The sequence below is a fragment of the Nannospalax galili genome, unplaced genomic scaffold (genome assembly GCF_000622305.1).
Source record: "Nannospalax galili isolate Female #2095 unplaced genomic scaffold, S.galili_v1.0 scaffold695, whole genome shotgun sequence".
NCBI classification, from domain to species: Eukaryota; Metazoa; Chordata; class Mammalia; order Rodentia; family Spalacidae; genus Nannospalax; species Nannospalax galili.
In genome coordinates, this window is record NW_008335601.1 from 1230287 (window position 1) to 1250195 (window position 19909).

The 19909-nt window shown below is 46.0% G+C and overlaps 1 protein-coding gene across 1 annotated transcript in view; it reads left to right on the forward strand.

Annotated features, from left to right (window-relative positions):
* Positions 1 to 14480: 14480 nt before the first annotated feature.
* Positions 14481 to 19909, forward strand: part of Cmtm7 (CKLF like MARVEL transmembrane domain containing 7) — a 39695-nt gene continuing 34266 nt past the window's right edge. The window contains exon 1 of the mRNA XM_008830473.3: positions 14481 to 14710. Within this exon, the coding sequence (XP_008828695.1) occupies positions 14576 to 14710 (135 nt within the window). The 5' untranslated portion in view covers positions 14481 to 14575. The remainder of the gene's footprint in view (positions 14711 to 19909) is intronic.

Consider the following 19909-nt stretch of genomic DNA (forward strand, 5'->3'; position numbering starts at 1 on the left):
TTGAAGTTTACAAAAGAGCCAGGTCAGAGTGTGGGTCCTTGGACAGGACTCCTATATTGAAGTCCACCCACCCAGGGCTCAGGGACCATTGTCGAACAGGGGGATGGAAAGAGTGGAAGAGCCAGGGAGGAGGTGCATGACCATAAGGAAATTGTCCTACAGGCACCTGGGACCCTTCTCATACAAACTTACAGCAACAGTGTCAGTATGCACAAGACCCAGGCAAACTAAGCAGAGAAAAACCCAGCACAGAACTGTGGAAATGAACAGCTAGCCCCAATCTTAGTTGAAGAATTATTGGCAGCTGATTACTGCTGGGTGAGGAAGAGCTGATCTTCTTGAAGGGAGAGACTCTGGATAGGCTGACTAGATCCCAGTGGATGAACTTGCACTGAGGGACATCTTGGGACATATTAATATGCCTTAATACAAATGACAAAATGTATGAGCTCCAGTACGGGGACTATGGGAGGATGCCAAAGGGGAAAGGGGGAAAGGGGAAGAGGGTATAAAAATGATTTTATGTGTGAAATACAAAAAAAAATTCAATAAAATTTTTTTTTTAAAAAAGCCAGGTGAGGTGGCACACATTTTAGTCCCAGCACTCGGGAGGCAGAAGGGGGCAGATCTCTTTGAAATCAAAGCCAGCCTGGTCTACATAGCAAGTTCTAGACTAGCTAGGGCTACAGGAAGACCCTGGAGGTGGGGGGGGAAGAGAGAGAGAGAGAGAGAGAGAGAGAGAGAGAGAGAGAATAAAGAAAAAAGCAAAGAAAGGAAGGAAGGAGACAGGGTCTCCCTGTAGGCCCAGCTGGCTTGGAACTCACTGTGTAGACCAGGCTGGCCTTGAACTCACAAAGATCTGCCTGCCTCTGCCTCCCCATTGTGGGATTAAAGGCATGACCCACCACGCCCGGTCTTAAGAATATTTTTTGCAATTATTTTCAGGGGAGGGGGCATGGAGTGCACCACAGTGTGCATGTGGAGGACTTACAGTAGTTGGTTCTGTCCTTCCACCGTGCAAATCATGGGGACTGAACTTGAGTTGTCATGGGAGCAAGCCCCTTTAAGCTCACTGAACCATCTCACCAGCCCTGATACTTCCCCTTTTTATATTTATTTACTTATTTTATTATTGTGTGTGTATGTGTGTGTGTGTGTGTGTGTGTGTGTGTGTGTGTACACGGTAGCACCTGCAGAGGCCAGAAGAGAGCACTGAATCCCTTGAAGCTAGAGTTACAGGTAGTTGTGAGCTGCCCAACATGGATCTCGGGAACCGAACTCCAGTCTTCTGCAAGCCCATCTCTCCAGCCCCTACTGCTTACTCTCTTAATGAAGCTCCCAGAAGCAACAGTCCTGGGCAGTGACAGGAACTGCAAAGCCAGGCAGCCATTTACATGCATGTTTGCAGACACAAAGAGAAACCACAGGCTGCATGTTTTCTGAATCTTGGAAATTTCACTAACTGAATCTCGCGAAACCCCCTCTTCCTTCCAGGAGGAAATAGTGCTGGAAGGCGGCTCAGTGTTAAGTGCAGATTTCAGATCCCCAGGAACCTAGTAAATGCTGGGTGGGTGTGGCAGCCCACCTGTAAAATACAGCCTTGAAGGTGGATACAAGGGATCCCCAGAGCTAGCTGTCTTAATGAGGCTGGTCATATCAACAAGCTCTGGGTTTGATTGAGATACCTTGCCTCAATGAATAAGGTGAGAAGAGCAATGGAGGATGATTCCTGATATCAACCAAAGGCCACCACATGCATGCACACCCACATAAGCACACATGTATATGTATACCCACATATATGGAAAAAGCATGCATACTCACATGCACACCACATAAACACACACAATTGAAGAAGAAATAAATAAATTTAGAAGAAATCATTGCACAACAGCCTAAATGCCAATGAGACACTCCATCATACCTTCTAGACTGAAATGTTTTCAAACCTGGGGCTAAAGCAATGACTCAGCAGGTAAGAGCGCATGCTGCTCTTGCAGAGGACCCCACTTCGGATCCCAGAACCTCTGTTGGGCAGCTCACAGCCTCTTGTAACTCCAGCTCCAGGGAATCTGATGCCCTCTTCTCGCCTCTATGGGCACTGGTCTCACATATACATCCCCACATATGTATACACATAATTAAAATAAATCTTTAAAAAAAACAAAAACAACCCAAACCCGGCTAGGTATAGTGACACATGCCTTTAATCCCAGCTCCGGAAGGCAGAGGCAGACAGATCTCTGTGAGATCAAGGCCAGCCTGGTCTACATAGTGAGTTCCAGGTCAGTTGGGGCTACAGGGAGACCCTGTCTCAAAAAAATTTTTAATTAATTAATTAAAATAAACAAAAAAAAATCTAAACCTGACAATACAAAGTGTTGGTACAGTGGTGGTATAGTAGAAAGTCCCACACATTGCTCATAGAAATACAAAAAATACAATTACTTATAAAGTTACATAGGCACCCATAGTAAAGCCCAGCAATTCCTGTTCTAGTTTTTTTTGTTGGAGATGGGGGTGTCTCAAAAAAAAAAAAAATGAGCCGGTCATCATGGTGTTTGCCTTTAATCCCAGCACTCGGAGGCAGAGGCAGGCGGATCTCTGTGAGTTCAAGGCCAGCCTGGTCTACATAGTGAGTTCCAGGACAGCTGGGGCTACAGGGAGACCCTGTCTCAAAAAGACCAAAAAAGAAAATGAATAAAGGAAAAAGGAAAGAAAGAAAGGAAGGGCAGACGAAGGAAGGAAAGAAGGAAAGGGAGGGAGGGAGGAAGGAAGGTAGGTTAAAAAATTTTTTTACAATTATTTTGGGGGGAAGGGACATAGAGTGCTCCCTAGTGTGCATATGGAGGACTTAAAGGAATTGGTTCTGTCCTTAAGTATCCCCAGCTGGCCAGGAACTCAAAATGTACCCAAGTGATGACCTTGAACTTCTGATCCTTGTGCCTCCATCTCTCCAGTGCTCAAATTACAGATACACAATGCCATGTCTGCTTTATGGGGTGCTGGGGATCAAACCCAGGGCACTCTACCAACTGAACTACATCCCCAGTCCCCATTTGTAGATCTTTACCCCTGAGAAATGTGTTCACAAAAATGACTTGTGCAAGAAGATGCACAGCAGCTAAATACATAATTGCCCCGGTCTGGGAAACAACCTGTGTGTTTGTGGAACAGCTGATGAACAAGGAGATTTGGAAAACGCAGACCTGGTGGTAGGTAACACAGCTGTAATCTTGGCACTCTGAAGGCAGAGGCAAAAGGATGGGGAATTCAAAGTCATCCTCAGCGACACCAGGGAAGCAAGAAAGGGAACCTGCTGGGGGAGTTGGAAGGTTAAATCAAGAGCCTGCCTGTGTACCTATTGCAGGGAACATACCTGGAAGGTCACAGCCCCAGCAAAGAGCCAGAGCAGTGACATTTACGTTACTTAGATTTACTTATCAGATAAGCACTCAATAAACAAGACCTACTACATGGTTAAAGAGCTGAGCACTTGAGAAAACACCCAACTCACTTATAGTTTGCAGGACGTAAAAATGGCTGTTCATTTGTGAGCTGTGGGACCTAATAATGCCCAGCCACTTGACAGTATGTTATTAAGTTGAACCATGTGAAATTATTGCTATTAAACTCGACTACAAAACTGACTATCTCATAGGATTCACTCCCAACCTTAAACTTGACAAGTTGCCCTCACGTATAATTTGGTTTGTACCTCAAAATAGCTTTCTCTTGCAAGCTGGGGATGTAGCTCAGTTGGTACAGTTCTTACCTTGAATGCATGAAGCCCTGGGTTCAATCCCCAGCACTGCATAAACCAGTGGATACTATGCACCTGTAATCCCAGCACTGGGGAAATGGAGACAGGAGGATCAGAAATTCAAGATCATCCTCAGCTGCATATTGAATTTGTTGTCTCAAAATTATGGGGCTGAGCACTGGCTGCTCTTGCAAAAGACCTAGGTTCAAATCCGAGTATCCACATAGTGGCTAACAACCATCCATAACTTCCAGGGGATCTGACACCCTCTTCTGTGCTCCATGGGCACTGCATGACATGGGTATACTTACATACATGCAGGCATAACACTCATACACAAAATAAACAAACAAACAAATAAATAAATAAGGGACTGGAAAGATGTCTCAGCAGTTAAGAGCACTGGCTACTCTTGCAAAGGACCTGAGTTCAGTTCTTAGCATTTCTATAGTGGCTAACAACTATCCTTAACTCTAGTTCCAGGGTATCCAACACCCTCTTCTGACCTCCACAGGCATTGTACAACATGGGTACACTTAAATACATGCAGACAAAACACTGATATACATAAAAAAACTTAAATAAATAAAAAACACAAGAAATAACTATTTTGAGTTAAAGGACAATCAAGCAGTTCAAGATTGGAACAGAACAGGATCCTCTTAGTGGAAAATAAGTCCCCTGAGCTGGGTATGCCAGGTGTGGTGGCACATACCTGAACTACCACATGGGAGGCAGATATAGGAAGATGGCCACAAATGCCAGGCCAGCCAGGTCTTCATAGTCAATTCCTAAAGAACCAGGGTTAATAGGGAAGCGGCCCTCTCGACTGCCAGCCCCACAAAAATAAAAATAAAAATAAACAAATAAGGCTCCTCCTGCTCTTCATAACGGTGGACAGTAACCCTCGACATTCATTGCTCACAAACCATGAAAGGGCCATACCCAGCATTATATGTCTTTGGCCCACTTATGAAGGTTTCATGGGTAAAGTAGGAGAGATCTAAGAGGGAATGAAGGTGGTTTGAGCCTTTAAAATACTGTATTCTGTCCAAAACGTCTGACCTCCTACAAGTCATAAAATTCACAGGCTTTGATAAAAATTCATGTGAGAATTTATAGCTATATGCCTATGTGTAATAGGGAAAGTAGAACTTCCATTTGTCCACATGGAGAGATGTTCCTGATTCTACTACATCACATAATTCTAGACTATTCTTCCACTATCATTAATACATATCTGGTTCTACAAATGACCAAACTGACATGTTAGTAACTGAAAAAATTCTCAGCTAGTTAATTCACTGACTTTTAGGAAAACGCAAATTACAAGGAAGATGTCACCTCATACGACTTGAAAGTTGGTTATCAAAAACATGAACAGGCTGCAGAGATGGCTCAGCAGTTAAAAGCACTGGCAGAAGGACTGTCAGGGGTTCGAGGTCACCCTAGCCTACATAATAAGATACAGGCCAGCCTGGGCTACAGAGTGAGACCCTGACAATAATAATAATAATAATAATAATAATAATAATAATAATAATAATGGGGCTGGAGAGATGGCTCAGCGATTAAGAACACTGGTTCTTGCAGAAGACCCGGGTTTGAATCCCAGCACTCACATGGCAGCTAACAACTGTCCTTAACTCCAGTCCCAGGGAATCCAACCCGACACAGGTGCACTTACCTACATACAGGCAACACATGCGTACATATAAAATAAAAATAATTTTAAAAATTAATAATAATAAGTCAACTTACCTGAGCCAAGAGTAGAAAGGCTGTGCTGGGGTCGGGTTGATAGGGCTGTGCTGGGGTGGGGTTTAGAGTCCTGTTATTCAAACGGCACAAAGTTTCAGTGACTGAGGGGAGTTCAAACTTAAGTAATGGGCCTTCGTTTTTCTTGCTTTTATGATTATTTTAATGATTAGATTTTATTATTTATTTTTATTTATATTCATTTTATGTGTATGAGTGTTTTGCCTGCGTATGTGCCATGTGTGTTCAGTACCAGAACACAGAAGAGTTCAGAGTCAGAAGAGGATGTTGGATCCCCTGGAACTGGAGTTACAGACAGTTGTTAGCCATCATATGGGTGCTGAGAACCAAACCTGGGTCCTCTGCAAGAGCAGCCAGTGCTCTTAGCCACTGAGCCTGGACCTTTCTATGCAGACCTGGCTAGCCTGGAACTCATAAAGATCTACCTGCATTTGCCTCCTGAGTACTAGGATAAAAGGTGAGTGTCCCCCCCCCCCCCACACACACACACAACTTGGCTCAATGCTTACATTTTATAATAAAAATATTACCTTTGTATCCAGGAAAAAAAGGGAAGAAATATTATTCCCAAAGGTCAAGGACTAAAAACACACACACAATGTTTTTTCTTGCTTGCGTTTTGGGTTTGTTGTATTTTGTTGTTTTTGTTTTGAGTCTCCTGTAGCCCAGGCTGGCCTCAAACTTGCTGTGTAATCAAGACTAGCCTTGAACTTCTGACCCTCCTGCCTCTACCTCCCAAGTTCTGGAATCAAATCATAAGTATACACCACTATGTTGGGAAGTTTTGAATTAAAAAAATAGTATGGCTGGATGTGGTGGTACTCTCCTTTAATCTCAGCACTTGGGAGGCAGAGGCAGGCAGATCTCTGTGAGTTTCAGGCCACCCTAGTCTACAAGCGAGTGTTCCAGGCCAGCTGGGACTACATAGTGAGACTCTGACTCAAAAAAATAAAATAAAATTATATATATATATGTATATATATTTATTTAAAAGTTAGTGTGCTGTTAATGTTTTGGAAATGACAAAGAGATTTTATTTCAAAAAGAATTCATGCCCCTTAGGGCTTTCTGCATGCCAGGCAAGCACTCTGAGCTCCACCTCAAGCCCAAGATGACATAAGTAGTGTGTTCATTTGCTAAGGACACTTGCTTCACAAGCATGAGGACCTGGGTTCAAATCCCCAGCATGGCGTACAAAGCCCAGTATGGCATCATGTACACCTGTAATCCCAGTACTGTAGAGGGTAAAGACAGGAGGATCGCTGGGGCTTGCTGGCTGCTAACCCAGCTCCAGATTCAATAAGAAACCTTGCCTCAAGGGAATAAAATAGAGAGTGATAGAGCAGGCCATTGGACGTCCTCTTCTGGCCTCTGTGCACACAGACATACACATACACCACACACACATGCCACAAACAAAACACACAAAATGAAATTCAAAAGCTCTACCAAGATGCTGAGGATGGTGTCCTGATTAGCTTTGTCAACCTGACACTGGCTAGAGTCATCTGAGATGAGAGCCTCAATTGAGAGATAGCCTAAATCAGACTGACCTATATGCACATCTGTGGGGAATCACCTTGATTGATATTTGATGAACAAAGACCCAGTCCACTGTGGGCAGCACCATCCTTAGGCAGGTGGTCTTGAACTAAAGCTAGATGGGCTTAAGCTGGCCTGCCAGCCAGTCAACAAGCAGCGAGGATGCATTTACTTCTTTCTCTCTGTTCTTGACTTTGAACAGCATGTGAGTAGCAGCTTTCAGCTCCTCCCTTGATTCCCTCCATGATAGACTGTGACCTGGAACTGTAAGCCAAATAAATCCTTTTCTCCCCAAAGTTGCTTTCTGTCCGAGTGTTTTATCACAGCAACAGAAATGGAACTAGAGAGGTGGCAAGGTGCAGGTCAAGAGCGCCAGCACACTTGGGCAGATGTGCCTGGCACTGTGCTGAGAGAGCTCCAGGCCTTAATTTCCTGAAGAAGCAGAGATGGTCCCAACAACAGCACCATGCCCCTTCTGAATCAAGTGGTGGGTTTATTTCCAACCTACTGACGTAGATGATGATCTGTGGTGTTCCCCCAGCCCAGCTGCCCTCTGAGAGGCCTGAGGCACATAGAGAAGCCACATGCCTGCATTCCACTGGAGGGCCCAGCTGAGCCTAGTTAACTGCTTACAGGTGCAGGAGCCCGCAAGGATGTCCAGTCCTGCTGAGCCTCCAGTCCTGGCTGCCGGAAGACAAAGTGAAAACCTGCAGGCCTGCAAGATGACTCCACAGGTAAATGTTTCTACATCAAATTCATTCCTTCCTCTTCCCCCACCCCCAGGGTCTCATAATGCAACATCCCCACTCCATGTATTCACTTCCCTCCATGAACTCCCAGCCTGGGAAGAAAGAATGTAGACTAGTGTGTGGCATGTCATGTACTTCCAGTATGGGCACAGAGCTTGGTGGGGGGTGTAGGAGTGCAATGGTGGGGTGCTACCCACATACACCATGCTGTCTTGGCCCTTCCCCAGCCTTACCTAGCATCTTTCCTGATATCCGCCTGAATAGACCTCACAACTACTGTCCACTGATGTGTCATGTCTCAGGGCCCTTGTTATAACTTTCCTTGCCTACCTGAGGCTGGTTCCCAGGGCTTTATCCTTCAGTGTTTGCTTAAAATGGCTCCTCCTCCACACAGACTTCCCTTTACCTTTTCCACCTGTTCCCTGACATACTGAGGTACCCCTGTGGGATCCTACAGCATCCATTTTTACCCTGTGACATACTAAAATTGATGCTGAGGATATGACTCAGAGTGCTTGCCTATCTGGGTTTGATCCCCACCATCGCATAATCCAGGCGTGGTAGCATGTTCATCTGTAACCCTAGCAGTGGACAAAGTGGAGGCAGGAGGATCAGAAGTTTAAGGCTGGTGGCCACCAAGATGGCTCAGTGGATAAGAGTGCCTACTACCAAGCTCAAAGACCTGAGTTCAATTCCTGGACCCCATATGGTGAAAGGAAAGAGCCTATGCCCACTAGTTGTCCTCTGACCACCACATGTGTGCCATCTGCCCACACACACATTAATTAATGTTTAAAAAATTGATTCAAAGTCATCCTCTGAATGAAGGTGGAGGATTTGCCCACATCAGTTACTGAGCCTTCCTTAATGTTTATTTATTTTTACTTTTTTCTTCTTTCCTTCCTTATTTTGTATGTGTATACATGTTCATGTTGATGTCTTCCTCAATCGCTCTACCTTATTTTTTGAGAGCAGTCTCTCTTTGAACCTAGAGCTGGCAGCCTGGAGTAGATCCTGGTCAGCGAGCTCCCAGGATCCTACTGTCTCTGCCTCCCTGGCACTGAGATTACAAGCTCAGGCCATCACACCCAGCTTTTACCTGGGTACCAAGGACTGAACTCGGGTCCTCATGATTGCATGGGGACACCTTACCAGCTGAGTCATCTCTCTAGCACCATCTCCCCATTCCCTCCATTTCTGATTTGGCTGCTCTGTACAGGGTCCTAGAGTCTGCATTTCATTTCCCATGAGCTCTCCAGTGGTGTGGTGCTTCTGTGCTGAGGAACCACATGGTAAAATCACCCAGGGAGAAGACGATTAGATATCTGAAGTCTGCTCGAAGAAGGAGAAATTACCTAGGACTTGTTCTCTCTGCTCCTTCAGAGGCCTCACATCTAAAGTGTGTCTCCCGTGGTCTCTAAAGTGTGTCATGAGGTCACTGACAGGTACAGGGGTGATGCCAATTATATTAGTTATTTTTCTGTTGCTGTGATAAAAACACCATTTCCAAAAGTGACTTATGGAAGAAAGAGTTTATTTGGGCTTATGTTGCCAGAGTGGGAGTCCATATTGTGAGGGGAGGCATGGCAGCAAGTGATAGGATCAGGAAGCTGAGAGACCACCTGTTCAACCACAAACGCAAAGCAGAACGCTCAAAGCCCATCCCAGTGACCTACTTCCTTTAGCAAGGCCACACCTCCCAAAGGTTCCAGAATATTCCCAAATAGCTCCACTAACTGGTGACCAAGTATTCAAATGCTTGAGCCTCTTGGGAGCACGTCTCATTCGAACTGCCACAACAATCAAATGAGAAAGGGTGCGCAATGGCTCTCCTTGGCTCAGAGTCAGCAGTGGTCCAGCCTGCCTGCCTACCCAGCACCTCGGAACTGAGCCCCACAGTGCAGTAATTCCTGTTTTACAAAGGGACAAATGGAGAGCCCAAGTGGCTGAGACTGCTAAATGATGAGCAGGTAGATGCCGAATGCAATTTTTATTTGGGTTCTGAGAATTGTCATGTGTGCATAAATGTAGGAAAAAGATGTAATGAGCCCCTAGTGTTGAATTCTAGTGGATGCTGGTGATGATGGGGTTCTCAAGCCTTGAGGGATATGGGTCAGAATCAGTTGGGAGATTGTCGGGACTCAGGTTTGCTTTGCTTTGCAGGGGACCTACTGGCTTGGGGCAGAGGACTTGATTGGCGGAGACAGAGTCTTGGAGCCTGGGACCTGTGTCTTTTCAACAAGACAATCTATTTTAAAATTCAGATGGTTTTTATACATCCCAAGGAACTAGCAGTCACGTGGGATATGGCAGTCACATACACAGATTTAGGGTACAAAGAAACAGGACATTTAGTCTGTTAGTTGGCGCCAGAAGGATTCTTAAACTTTTACTCAAGGTTATCAATGCCCATCCGGTAATTTATTGGCCACAATGTTTTCTTTCTTAGAGCTAAAAGCATGGTGAACTTTTAGCTTTTAGCTCAGGAGTAAACCTTTAACCTGGCCTAATCTCTTAGCAGGGATAGCTGAGTTATTTGTTCAGGACAAGGAGATGAGCTAAGGGTTGTTGACCAAGACGCTTTCCCACAGAGCAGGGAGCCTACACTTATGACCAGGCTGCTTCCTCCTGCCAGTCTCCCAGTGTTCTGCAAGACAGGAATTATCAGAGCCACTGTTTTCAGTGCCCCTCCCTTTAGCAGAGAATGCAGCCTGGATGTAAAAGTTTTAGGCTCACCTCACCCTAGGGCCTGGCATCCTGGTTTCCTACAGGAGATGGGTTGAAAGAAAGATTACACAAGTATCAGCCATATTCTACAATTATAAAGATGTCACATTGAAAAGTCTTCACAAAATAGCATGGTGCTGATATCCAGTAAGCTATGGAGGTATGTTTTTTTGGTTTTGGTTTGGTTTGGGGTTTAGTTTTAGTTTTTTGAGGCAAGGTCTCCCTGTAGCTCCAGTTGGTCTGGAACTGGCTATGTAGACCAGGCTGGCCTCACAGAGATCCACCTGGCCTCTGCCTCCCCCAGTGCTGGGATTAAAGGTATGCACCACCACCTTTGACTTTTTGGGTTTGGGGACAGGGCTTCATGTAGCCAGGGCTGGTCTTGAACTCCATAAGTAGCCAAGGATGACCTTGAACTTCTGATCCTCTTGCTTCCATCTCTCCAGTGCTGGGATTATAGGCATGTACCATCACACCTGGTTTATGCAGTGCTAGGAATCAAACCCAGGGCCTTGCACATGCTAGGCAAGCGCTCTATCAGCTGAATATCCCCAGGCCCTGGAGGTAGGTTATGTATGTGTGTGTGTGTGTGTGTGTGTGTGTGTGTGTGTGTGTGTGCGTGCGTGCGTGCGTGCGTGTGTGTGTGTGTGTGTGTGTGTGTTTTGGGGATCAATCAGAGGAAGACAGATTTTTGCTGTGTTTCCATATCAGTAAATATAAATATGTCCACAAGAGACAGCCCTCCTAGGAACATTGTGACATAATTCATTTGGGGCTGGGTGGGGGACATACACCTGTAGTCCCAGCTACTCAGGGGGCTGAGAGAGGAAAATCAGTGAAGCCCAGGAGTTCAAGGCCAGCTTGGGCAATATCATAATCTCTCTCTCCTCTTTCTCTCTCAATTATGCATTTAATGTATATGTGTGTGTGTATGTGTGTGTGTTCTCATGTGTGTGCATGTATGTAGAAGCAAGAGGTTGACATCTGTAATTGCCCTATTGCCCTCCATTTTATTTAGTGAGGCAGAGTCTCAGGCTGAACCTGGAGCTCACCGATTCAGCCAGCCTAGGTAGCCAGGTTACTCTGGAGATACCCTGCCTCTACCTCCTGAGTGCTGGAATGACAGGCAGACCCACTGTGTTCACCTGGCTTTTTTATGTGGGTGCTGGCACTCTGAAATCTGGTTCTTGAGCCTTCATGGAAAGTTCTTATCCACTGAGCCATCTTGGAGCCTGAGATCCCATCTCTTAAAAAAAAAAAAAACAATGCCTGCTAGGCATAGTAGTACATACCTATCATCCCAGCACTGGAGAGGCAGAGGTAGGAGGATCATGATTTGAGGCCAGCCTGGTCTATATAATGTAGAGACTCTATCTCTGCATCCCTGTTCAGTATGGAAGAAGCCAGAGTGGTCTGCATCCAGATTCCCTATTGTCAATTTGGGTAACCTCTTCAGAGGATGGTGTGATAAGAATAGGAAGTAGGAATTGGCTAGTCAGTTAGGGTAAAAAGACCCCAAAGAAATGTAGCCAGTTTCTTGGCTAAAAGTCAAACTGTCCTTGGGCCTGTTAGCAACATATTCTGTTCCAAGGCCAAAAATGTCAAAAGTATTTGGGAGCTTGTATCTAATCCTTAAAAGATTTTAGGGTTACCTCTTCAGAGGAGGGAATGTCCTTGGGCCTGTTAGCAACATATTCTGTTCCAAGGCCAAAAATGTCAAAAGTATTTGGGAGCTTGTATCCAATCCTTAAAAGATTTTAGGGTTACGGGGCTGGAGAGATGGCTCAGCAGTTAAGGACACTGACTGTTCTTGCAGAAGACCCAGGTTTGAATCCCAGAACCCACATGGCAGCTAACAACTGTCTATAACTCTAATTCCAGGGGATCCGACAGTTTCTCCTTTCCTCCTCAGGCATTGTACGACACGGGTGCACTTTACTTACATGCAGGCATAACACTTATAAAATAAAAATAATAAAGGGGAGGGAGTGGGCATGGATTTGATCAAAACACCTTATATGCATGTATGAAATTCTCAATAAATTATTTTTTAAAAGAGACTATCTCTAAATTAATTTTATATTTTTAGAAGTCAGGGGCTGGGCAGAAGACTCAATCAGTAAAGGGATTGCTGCACAAGCATGAGGACCTGAGTTCAGATCCCCAATACCCACATGAAAAAGCCAGCCATGGCCATGTACACACAGAGACACGAGGATCCCTGGGCTTTCTAGTCAGCCAGCCTAGCCAAATCAATGAGCTCCACATTCAGTGAGTTGCCTTGTCACAAAAAATAAGATGAAAAGCTGGATACCTTTAATCCCAGCACTCGAGAGTCAGAGGCAGGCAGATCTCTGTGAGTTCGAGGCCAGCCTGGTCTACATAGCCAGTCCCAGGCCAGCTAGGGCTACAGGGATACCCTGTCTCAAAAAGACAAAAAAAAAAATGGAGCGCAACTGAGAAAGACACCTCGGGCCTCCAAACCAACTCATACACCACACACACACACACACACACACACACACACACACACACAAACTGGGTCTGGTGGCACATGCCTGTAATCCCAGCATTTGAGAGGCCTTAGATTGCTGCAATTTTGAGATCAGTCTGAGCTATATAGTGAGTTCCAGTCCAGCCTGGGATGTATAGCATGAGACCATTTAAAAACAAACAAACAAAAAACTAACAAAAAACACACAAAAAACTAACAACAAACACACAAAAATGCAAAAAAACCATGTAACTCATTTTGTAGTTCTGTATAGACCTGTCCGGGAAGGGCACCTCATAACTGTCATTGCTTCTAATAGAAGTAAGCATATGACCCTGTGACTCAGCAAGTCTACTTGTAAGTGCTTATCTCAGAGAAAAGAGAATGCATACTTTTTTATACTCATACTAGAGTGCTCACCACATTGTTATAACAGCTAAGAAAAAAAAGGAAAGAAAATGAACACATAAATGATTTTTTAAATATCCTGTTTTAACACAGTGGGGAATATTACTCAGATATAAAAAAGGAACACTGATAATAAACTTACATTCCCCACAAGGTGACTCTTAAATGAGCTAGGCTGAGAGGATGAAACTAAACAATTTATTTTCAGTATGTGAAGTCTAAGATTATGCTCAGGGAATCCATAATGACCGAAAGCAGTGTCATTAACTACTTTTTTTTTTTTTGGTTGTTGTTGTTGTTGTTTTAATTAATTTATCATTTTAATTTTTTGTGTATGAGTATACTGCTTGTATGTATGTAAGTGCACCCATGTTGTGCAGTGCCTGAGGAGGTCAGAGAGGACATCGCATCCCCTGGAAATGGACTGTTTTCAGCCTGCCATGTGGGTGCTGGGAATCGAACCCAGGTCCTCTGCTCTTAGCCGCTATGCCATCTCTCCAGCCGGTTTCTGTTGGTTTTTTGTTTGTTTGTTTGTTTGTTTAAAAAAATAAAATAAAAGGAACAGGGTCTCATACTATAAAGTCCAGGCTAGACTGGAACTTCATAGGCAGAAGGTGAGTCCTGAGCTGACGGACATGGGCCTGCTGGTGGGTGATGGCTGCACAGGTGTGTGTGCGCACACACACATACGCACGCACACATGCCCACACAGAGAAATTAACAGTGCTACACCGTACCTTCTGGGCATTTCGACCCTGGTGGTTAAACTTAGGCTGCCAGCACCCAGCTGCAGCCGCACCCACACAAAATCCCTGGAGGTTCGTCACCAGCTGTGACCTGGGTGGCGAGCTCTTGGAGAGGCCACGGCCCCGGGCGTCCGGTTTCCTGCCCACACCAGCCCAACTTCCGTGCGTCTGGAGGGCATTTTGCAAGGCATCTGCTCGCGGGCTGTGACCCTCTGGCCACAGCTGGCTGAAGTCCCCTACGCGGGCAGGGGAGGGGACCTGTGCGCCCCGCCCCCGCCGGCGCCACCCGCCCCGCCCCGCCCCATCCCTGCTTATTTGGCCGGAGGTCCCGGGGCTCTGGAGGCGGCCCGCCAGGCTGGGCCGCGCGATGTCGCAGGGATCCGGACTCGTCCGTACCACGTGCAGCAGCGGCGGCGTGCCCGGGCCGGGCCAGCCCTCCGAGGGGCTGCTGGACCCGGTGTACCCGCGCACCCAGGGGGCCCTGCTCAAAGTGGCGCAGATGGTAAGAGGACGCCACGCCGGGTGGCGGGGAAAGCGATCGGGGGGACGGGCACACCCGGTCGCACCCCGCCGGGGATCCCCGGGAGCATCGCGCGCCCCAGCCGGTGTCCCCAGTGTCTCCTGGAAACTTCCCCGAGCGGCCCGACCCGGCCCACGCTTCTCCAGCCGCCGCCCTGCGTGGTCGGGCCGGGCTCCCCACCGAAACCCCGGGCTCAGGTTCCTTTTCGTCTGACTTCCTCTTCTCGAGGCCGCGCAGCCTTGCACCCAGGCCGGGAAGGAAGGGTCCCGGCTGTCCACTGCCACCCCCAGGCCGTGCACCGTCGCCCTAGGGTAGACGGCTCTGTTTGGCATTCCAGTCCCTGGTGAGGATAGGGAGAAGCCGGGTCCCTGCGCTCCCCCACAAAGCACTGGGAAGGCCTGGGGCAGAGGGCCTTGACCTGTTTTGGGGGAGCCAGGACTGAGTGGTGGACACTTGGAGGCGGGCAGGGTGAGGGTGCGGTTTTAAGTGTGACCAGAGCTGCACAAAAGCCTCTGGCCCTGCCAGAAATTAGCTGTCTGGTCTGTTTTCTCCTCACCCACTCTTTAATCCCTCCCATGTTTTTTGCTTTTATAACTTCTTTGAATATATTTTTTGTTTTGTTTTGGGGTTTTTCTGGTCATTTTGAAACAAGGTCTCCCTGTAGCCCCACCTGGCCTGGAACTCTATATAGACCAGCCTGGCCTTGAACTCACAGAGATCCACCTGCGTCCGCCTCCTGAGTGCTGGGATTAAAGGCATGTGCCACTACACCTGGCAAAAAAAAGTTATTTGAATATGTTTAATCTTCAATAGCTTTTTGTTTGTGTGGTGTTTTGAGACAGGGTTGGGCTGTTTGAGTCTCCACACATTGTGGGTGGAGAGAGGAGTGGTAGTTTTGTTGAGAGCTGTGGGACCCAAAGGTAGGGATGGGATGCCAGGTCTCAGACCAGGAAGCTGGGACCTGCAGCTTAGCTGGAGCAGTCCCCTGGGGCAGGGTAAACGGCCAGAGCCCTCTGTCATCCATAGCCCAGTCTGTAGAAAGTTGGCTCACATTCACTGCCTAAAGGGAGGGAGGATGCCGTTTCCCTCTCTTTAAGCACAGTGCCTAGATGAACCAAAATTGGACATAGAGACATTGTAATAAGGATTCTGGCATTGAGCAGTTTCCAGTTTGTGCCTGCCCCGTTCGGTACCCAGGCTAAGGGATTTGATTAGCCAAATAGAGGAGACAACTACCTCCTTCCTCCTTAAAAGACTAAGAGTTAGAGAGACTCTAAGCCCTGGAAGAGATGAGTGGGGATGAGCAGAGGCTAGAATCAGATGGTTCTGTTTTTGACCCACGATTTAGATGGATAAAATATCTTTGTTGGCCTGTGGTTTTGGTGCACAAAATTAATGGAGGTGAAAGACACCTTAATACTGATCCATGAATCTGAGGAACAGAGATGTTGTATCAAAGTGTAGGTGACAGTGATGGAGCTTGAGGAAAGACTTGAATGATTTCATCTGCTTGTGGCTTTCCTTCATGGTGCTCTTAAAACTGAGCCCAGGAGTTCTCATGCAGGGCTCCAGGGTGATGCTAGCTAGTTGATCAGATCTGCAGAGTCTGCCCTACTGCAGTGGAGCAAGTGTAGAGCTGCCTGCTTGGGCCTCTTGTTTGGCTCCTGCCTCTTCTCATCTGCTCCAGGGTCTCTGCGCAGACATGGGGTACATACTCATCTTCACTGCTAGAAAACTCCTGCTTGGCCAGTCATGCTGAGGACAGAGAGGAGCTAAATGGGTACCACCCTCTGTGCCTCATCTCCCCTTCTCTCATTTTGACCATAGATGTCAGTGGCATCCTGATTGACCCTTTGCCCTGATCTTCTAGTGAAGTGTTTTCAACCGTTTTCTGATCTATGGATCTTTCAACATGTTGTCTTAAGAACTGCAAAAGCTCAGCCTGGAAATACAGCTCAGTTGCTAGAGTGCTTGCCTCGCATGCTTGAAGCCCAGCATTCCATTCCCAGCAGCACATACAACTGGGCATGGTAGCACAGACCTCTAATCTCAGCATACAGGATCTGGAGGCAGGAGGATCAGTATTTCAAGGTGGTCCTCAGCTACATTACTGAATTTGAGGCCAGTCTGGGCTACTGGAGACCCTGTCAAAGCAAACAGCCAACAGCAACAGCAACAAACTATCAAGGCATTTCTTTAGAGGAACTTACCTTGGGCTCCTTTGGGCCCATCATTCTAGAAAATGAAGAGGCCAGAGAACAGGATGAGTGGTTCAGGTGAGACCTGGTACTTGGTACATCATCTGCCCAGGTGTGATTCTTACAGTCCTGTGGTCACTCAGGTTTTGTTTCTTTCCTCTTCCTCATTACACTAGAGATGGTCACACTTCTTGACTTGAAGGAACTTCTTTTAAAAGTAGATTTTTTTTCAGTCTTCTTATTGTTCTCGGTAATGTGCAAGGAATTGCATACTGTATGTACCCCATGGCTGTATCATCTCACTAAATGTTTTTAAGGAATGCAGTGAGTCGCATTTTTGGCAGGTGAGGAAACTGTCTAGAAGGTTAAGAGTGCCCAAAGTCACAGAGCCAGCAGCCGCTGCAGTGGGGTTTGCAGAGGTTATCAAAGCCTCATATGCCCAGAGCTCACAATGGTGGCAAAGTCTGAGCTCAGAGCACTGTGTCATACCCAGGAAGGTGACAATACAAACAGGGCAGATAACAAGAGGCAGAGGTTTGGAAGGTGTGAAGAAGCAGGAACTCTGGAACAGTGCTGATGGCACTAAAATGATGCAGCCACTGTGGGTCATAGTCCCAGAGGCTCTGAAACTATTGTATAGGGCTTGGGAGGTGACTCAGTTGGGAAAGTGCTTTCGGTACAGAATGAGGTCTCACATTTGATCCCTAGAAGACATATAAAAAAAGCTGGTGTAAGCGGGTGTGATGGTGCACGCCTTTAATTCTAGTACCTAGGAGCAAGAGGCAGGCAGATCTCTGTGAGATCAAGGCCCAGTCTGGTCTACACAGAGAGTTCCAGACCAGCTGGGGCTACAAGAAGACCCTGTCTAAAAAAAAAAAAAAAAGAAGCTGGGTATGGTGGCACATTCTTGTCATTCCAGCACTGGGGAGGCAGAGAGCAGATTGCTGGAGCCCCCTGGCCTGCTGGCCTAGCTTAATTGGTGAGTCCCAGGCCAATGAGAAACCTTGTTTCTAAAATGCAAGTGGTGGTGGTGGGGAGGCAGGAGGATCTCTGTGAGTTTGAAGTCAGTCTGGTCTACATAGCAAGTTCCAGGCTAGCCAGAGTTAAGCAGTAAAATCCTATCTCAAAATAAAATAATTTGTTTTTAAAAAGGCATGGCCAGTATCATGGCTCAGTGGCTAAAGGTATTTGCTGCCAAGCCTAATAACCTGTGTTCCATTCCTGATACCCACATGGTGGTAGGAAAAAACCTACTTCTGTAAATTGTCCTCTGGCATACATACACTATGGTGCACTCACTCACACATGCACACAATAAATAATGTGGAAAAAAAATTTAAGGCTACACATACATGTACACACGAGCTCAGAAAAAGTTACCATATGGGGCTGGAGAGATGGCTCAGTGGTTAAGAACACTGGTTGTTATTGCAGAAGACCCGGGTTCGAATCCCAGCACCCACACAGCAGCTAACAACTATCCATAACTCCAGTTCCAGGGGATCTGACAGCCTCTTCTGTCTTCCGTGGGCATTGCACGACAAGGGTGTACTTACCTACACTCAGGCAATACATGCATACACATAAAATAAAAAATAAAATAATAAAATATTAAAAAAAAATAATAAAATATATTTTAAAAGTTACCGTGTGACCACTCTTCCTAGATAACCTGGGAGAAGTGAAAATGTCCATGCAAAGACCTGTACATTCATATTCATAGTTACATTATTCAACTTACAATAGCCAGGAAGTAGAAACAACACAGATATCCATCAAATGATGAATGAATTAATAACAGAAACAAAAAGTGCTACATTTGCTGCACTATTACAGAGCCCAAAGAATTGGGAGACAAAGTGTTGATATCTGCAAGTATATGTGAGCTTAGAAAACATTGTGCTTGTACTGAGGGAAAAAAAGCCACTCACAAAAAGATCACATGTTCTATGATTCTACTTAGCTGAAACATTGTGAATCGGCAAATTTATAGACACAGAAGGAAATTAGTGGCTGCTCAGGGCTGGGGTAGTGGTGAGAGGAAGTGGGAAGTGACTATTGATGGATATGGGGTTTGGGGGTACCGATTGAAATGTTTAAAAGTTGTGATTGATGGTTAGACATTTTGTGACTATACTAAAAACCACAGAACTTCACACCTGTTTAAAAAAAAGGATAAAAATAAATAAAAGTCAGATATAGTGGTACACACATGTTATCCCAGCCCTGGAGAGAGAGAGACGGGTAGATCCCTGGAGCTCGATGGTCAGTCAGCCTAGCCTACTTGGTGAGTTCCAGGCCAGAAAGAGACCCTGTCTCAAAAAAAAACAAGGTAGATGTCATCTGAGGAATGATATTCAAGTTGACCTCTGTCTGGCCTCCACATGCATGTGCATACCCAAATGTACCTAGGCACACACAAACAGGTACACATACACACAGACATTTATGAGTTCCTGTTCATCTTCATTTCTGCAGAAACCAGTGACTGTCAACACTGACCCTCAAGTTCATTAGCTGTGTGATACATGTACAATACAGCTGTTGAGATAGACCCTTTCTGCCTCTGTAGAAAAATAAGCTGAGACATTTGCACAGCTATAACACAGAAGTCACAGTTCACAAGCAGCAAAGAGGAAGACAGGAATGACTCTCAGGGCTCACTGATTTATTCAGAAAACATTTATTAAGCGCCTAATATGTGTGAAGGTACTGTGGAAAGAAGACTGTAGAGACAGATCAGCTCCACCCTCTTTATACTCCAATAGAGGCAGCAAACCTGGGGAGTGTGTGTGTGTGTGTGTGTGTGTGTGTGTGTGTGTGTGTGTGTTCCCTTGGTATCTGTGGGCAGGACTGTCTCTCACATACCCAAATCATAGACACTAAAGATCTTTATAAAATGGCCTGGAGCTAGAGAGATAGTGAAGAGATTAGTGTCCTCTGACCTACACACACACACACACACACACACACACACACACAC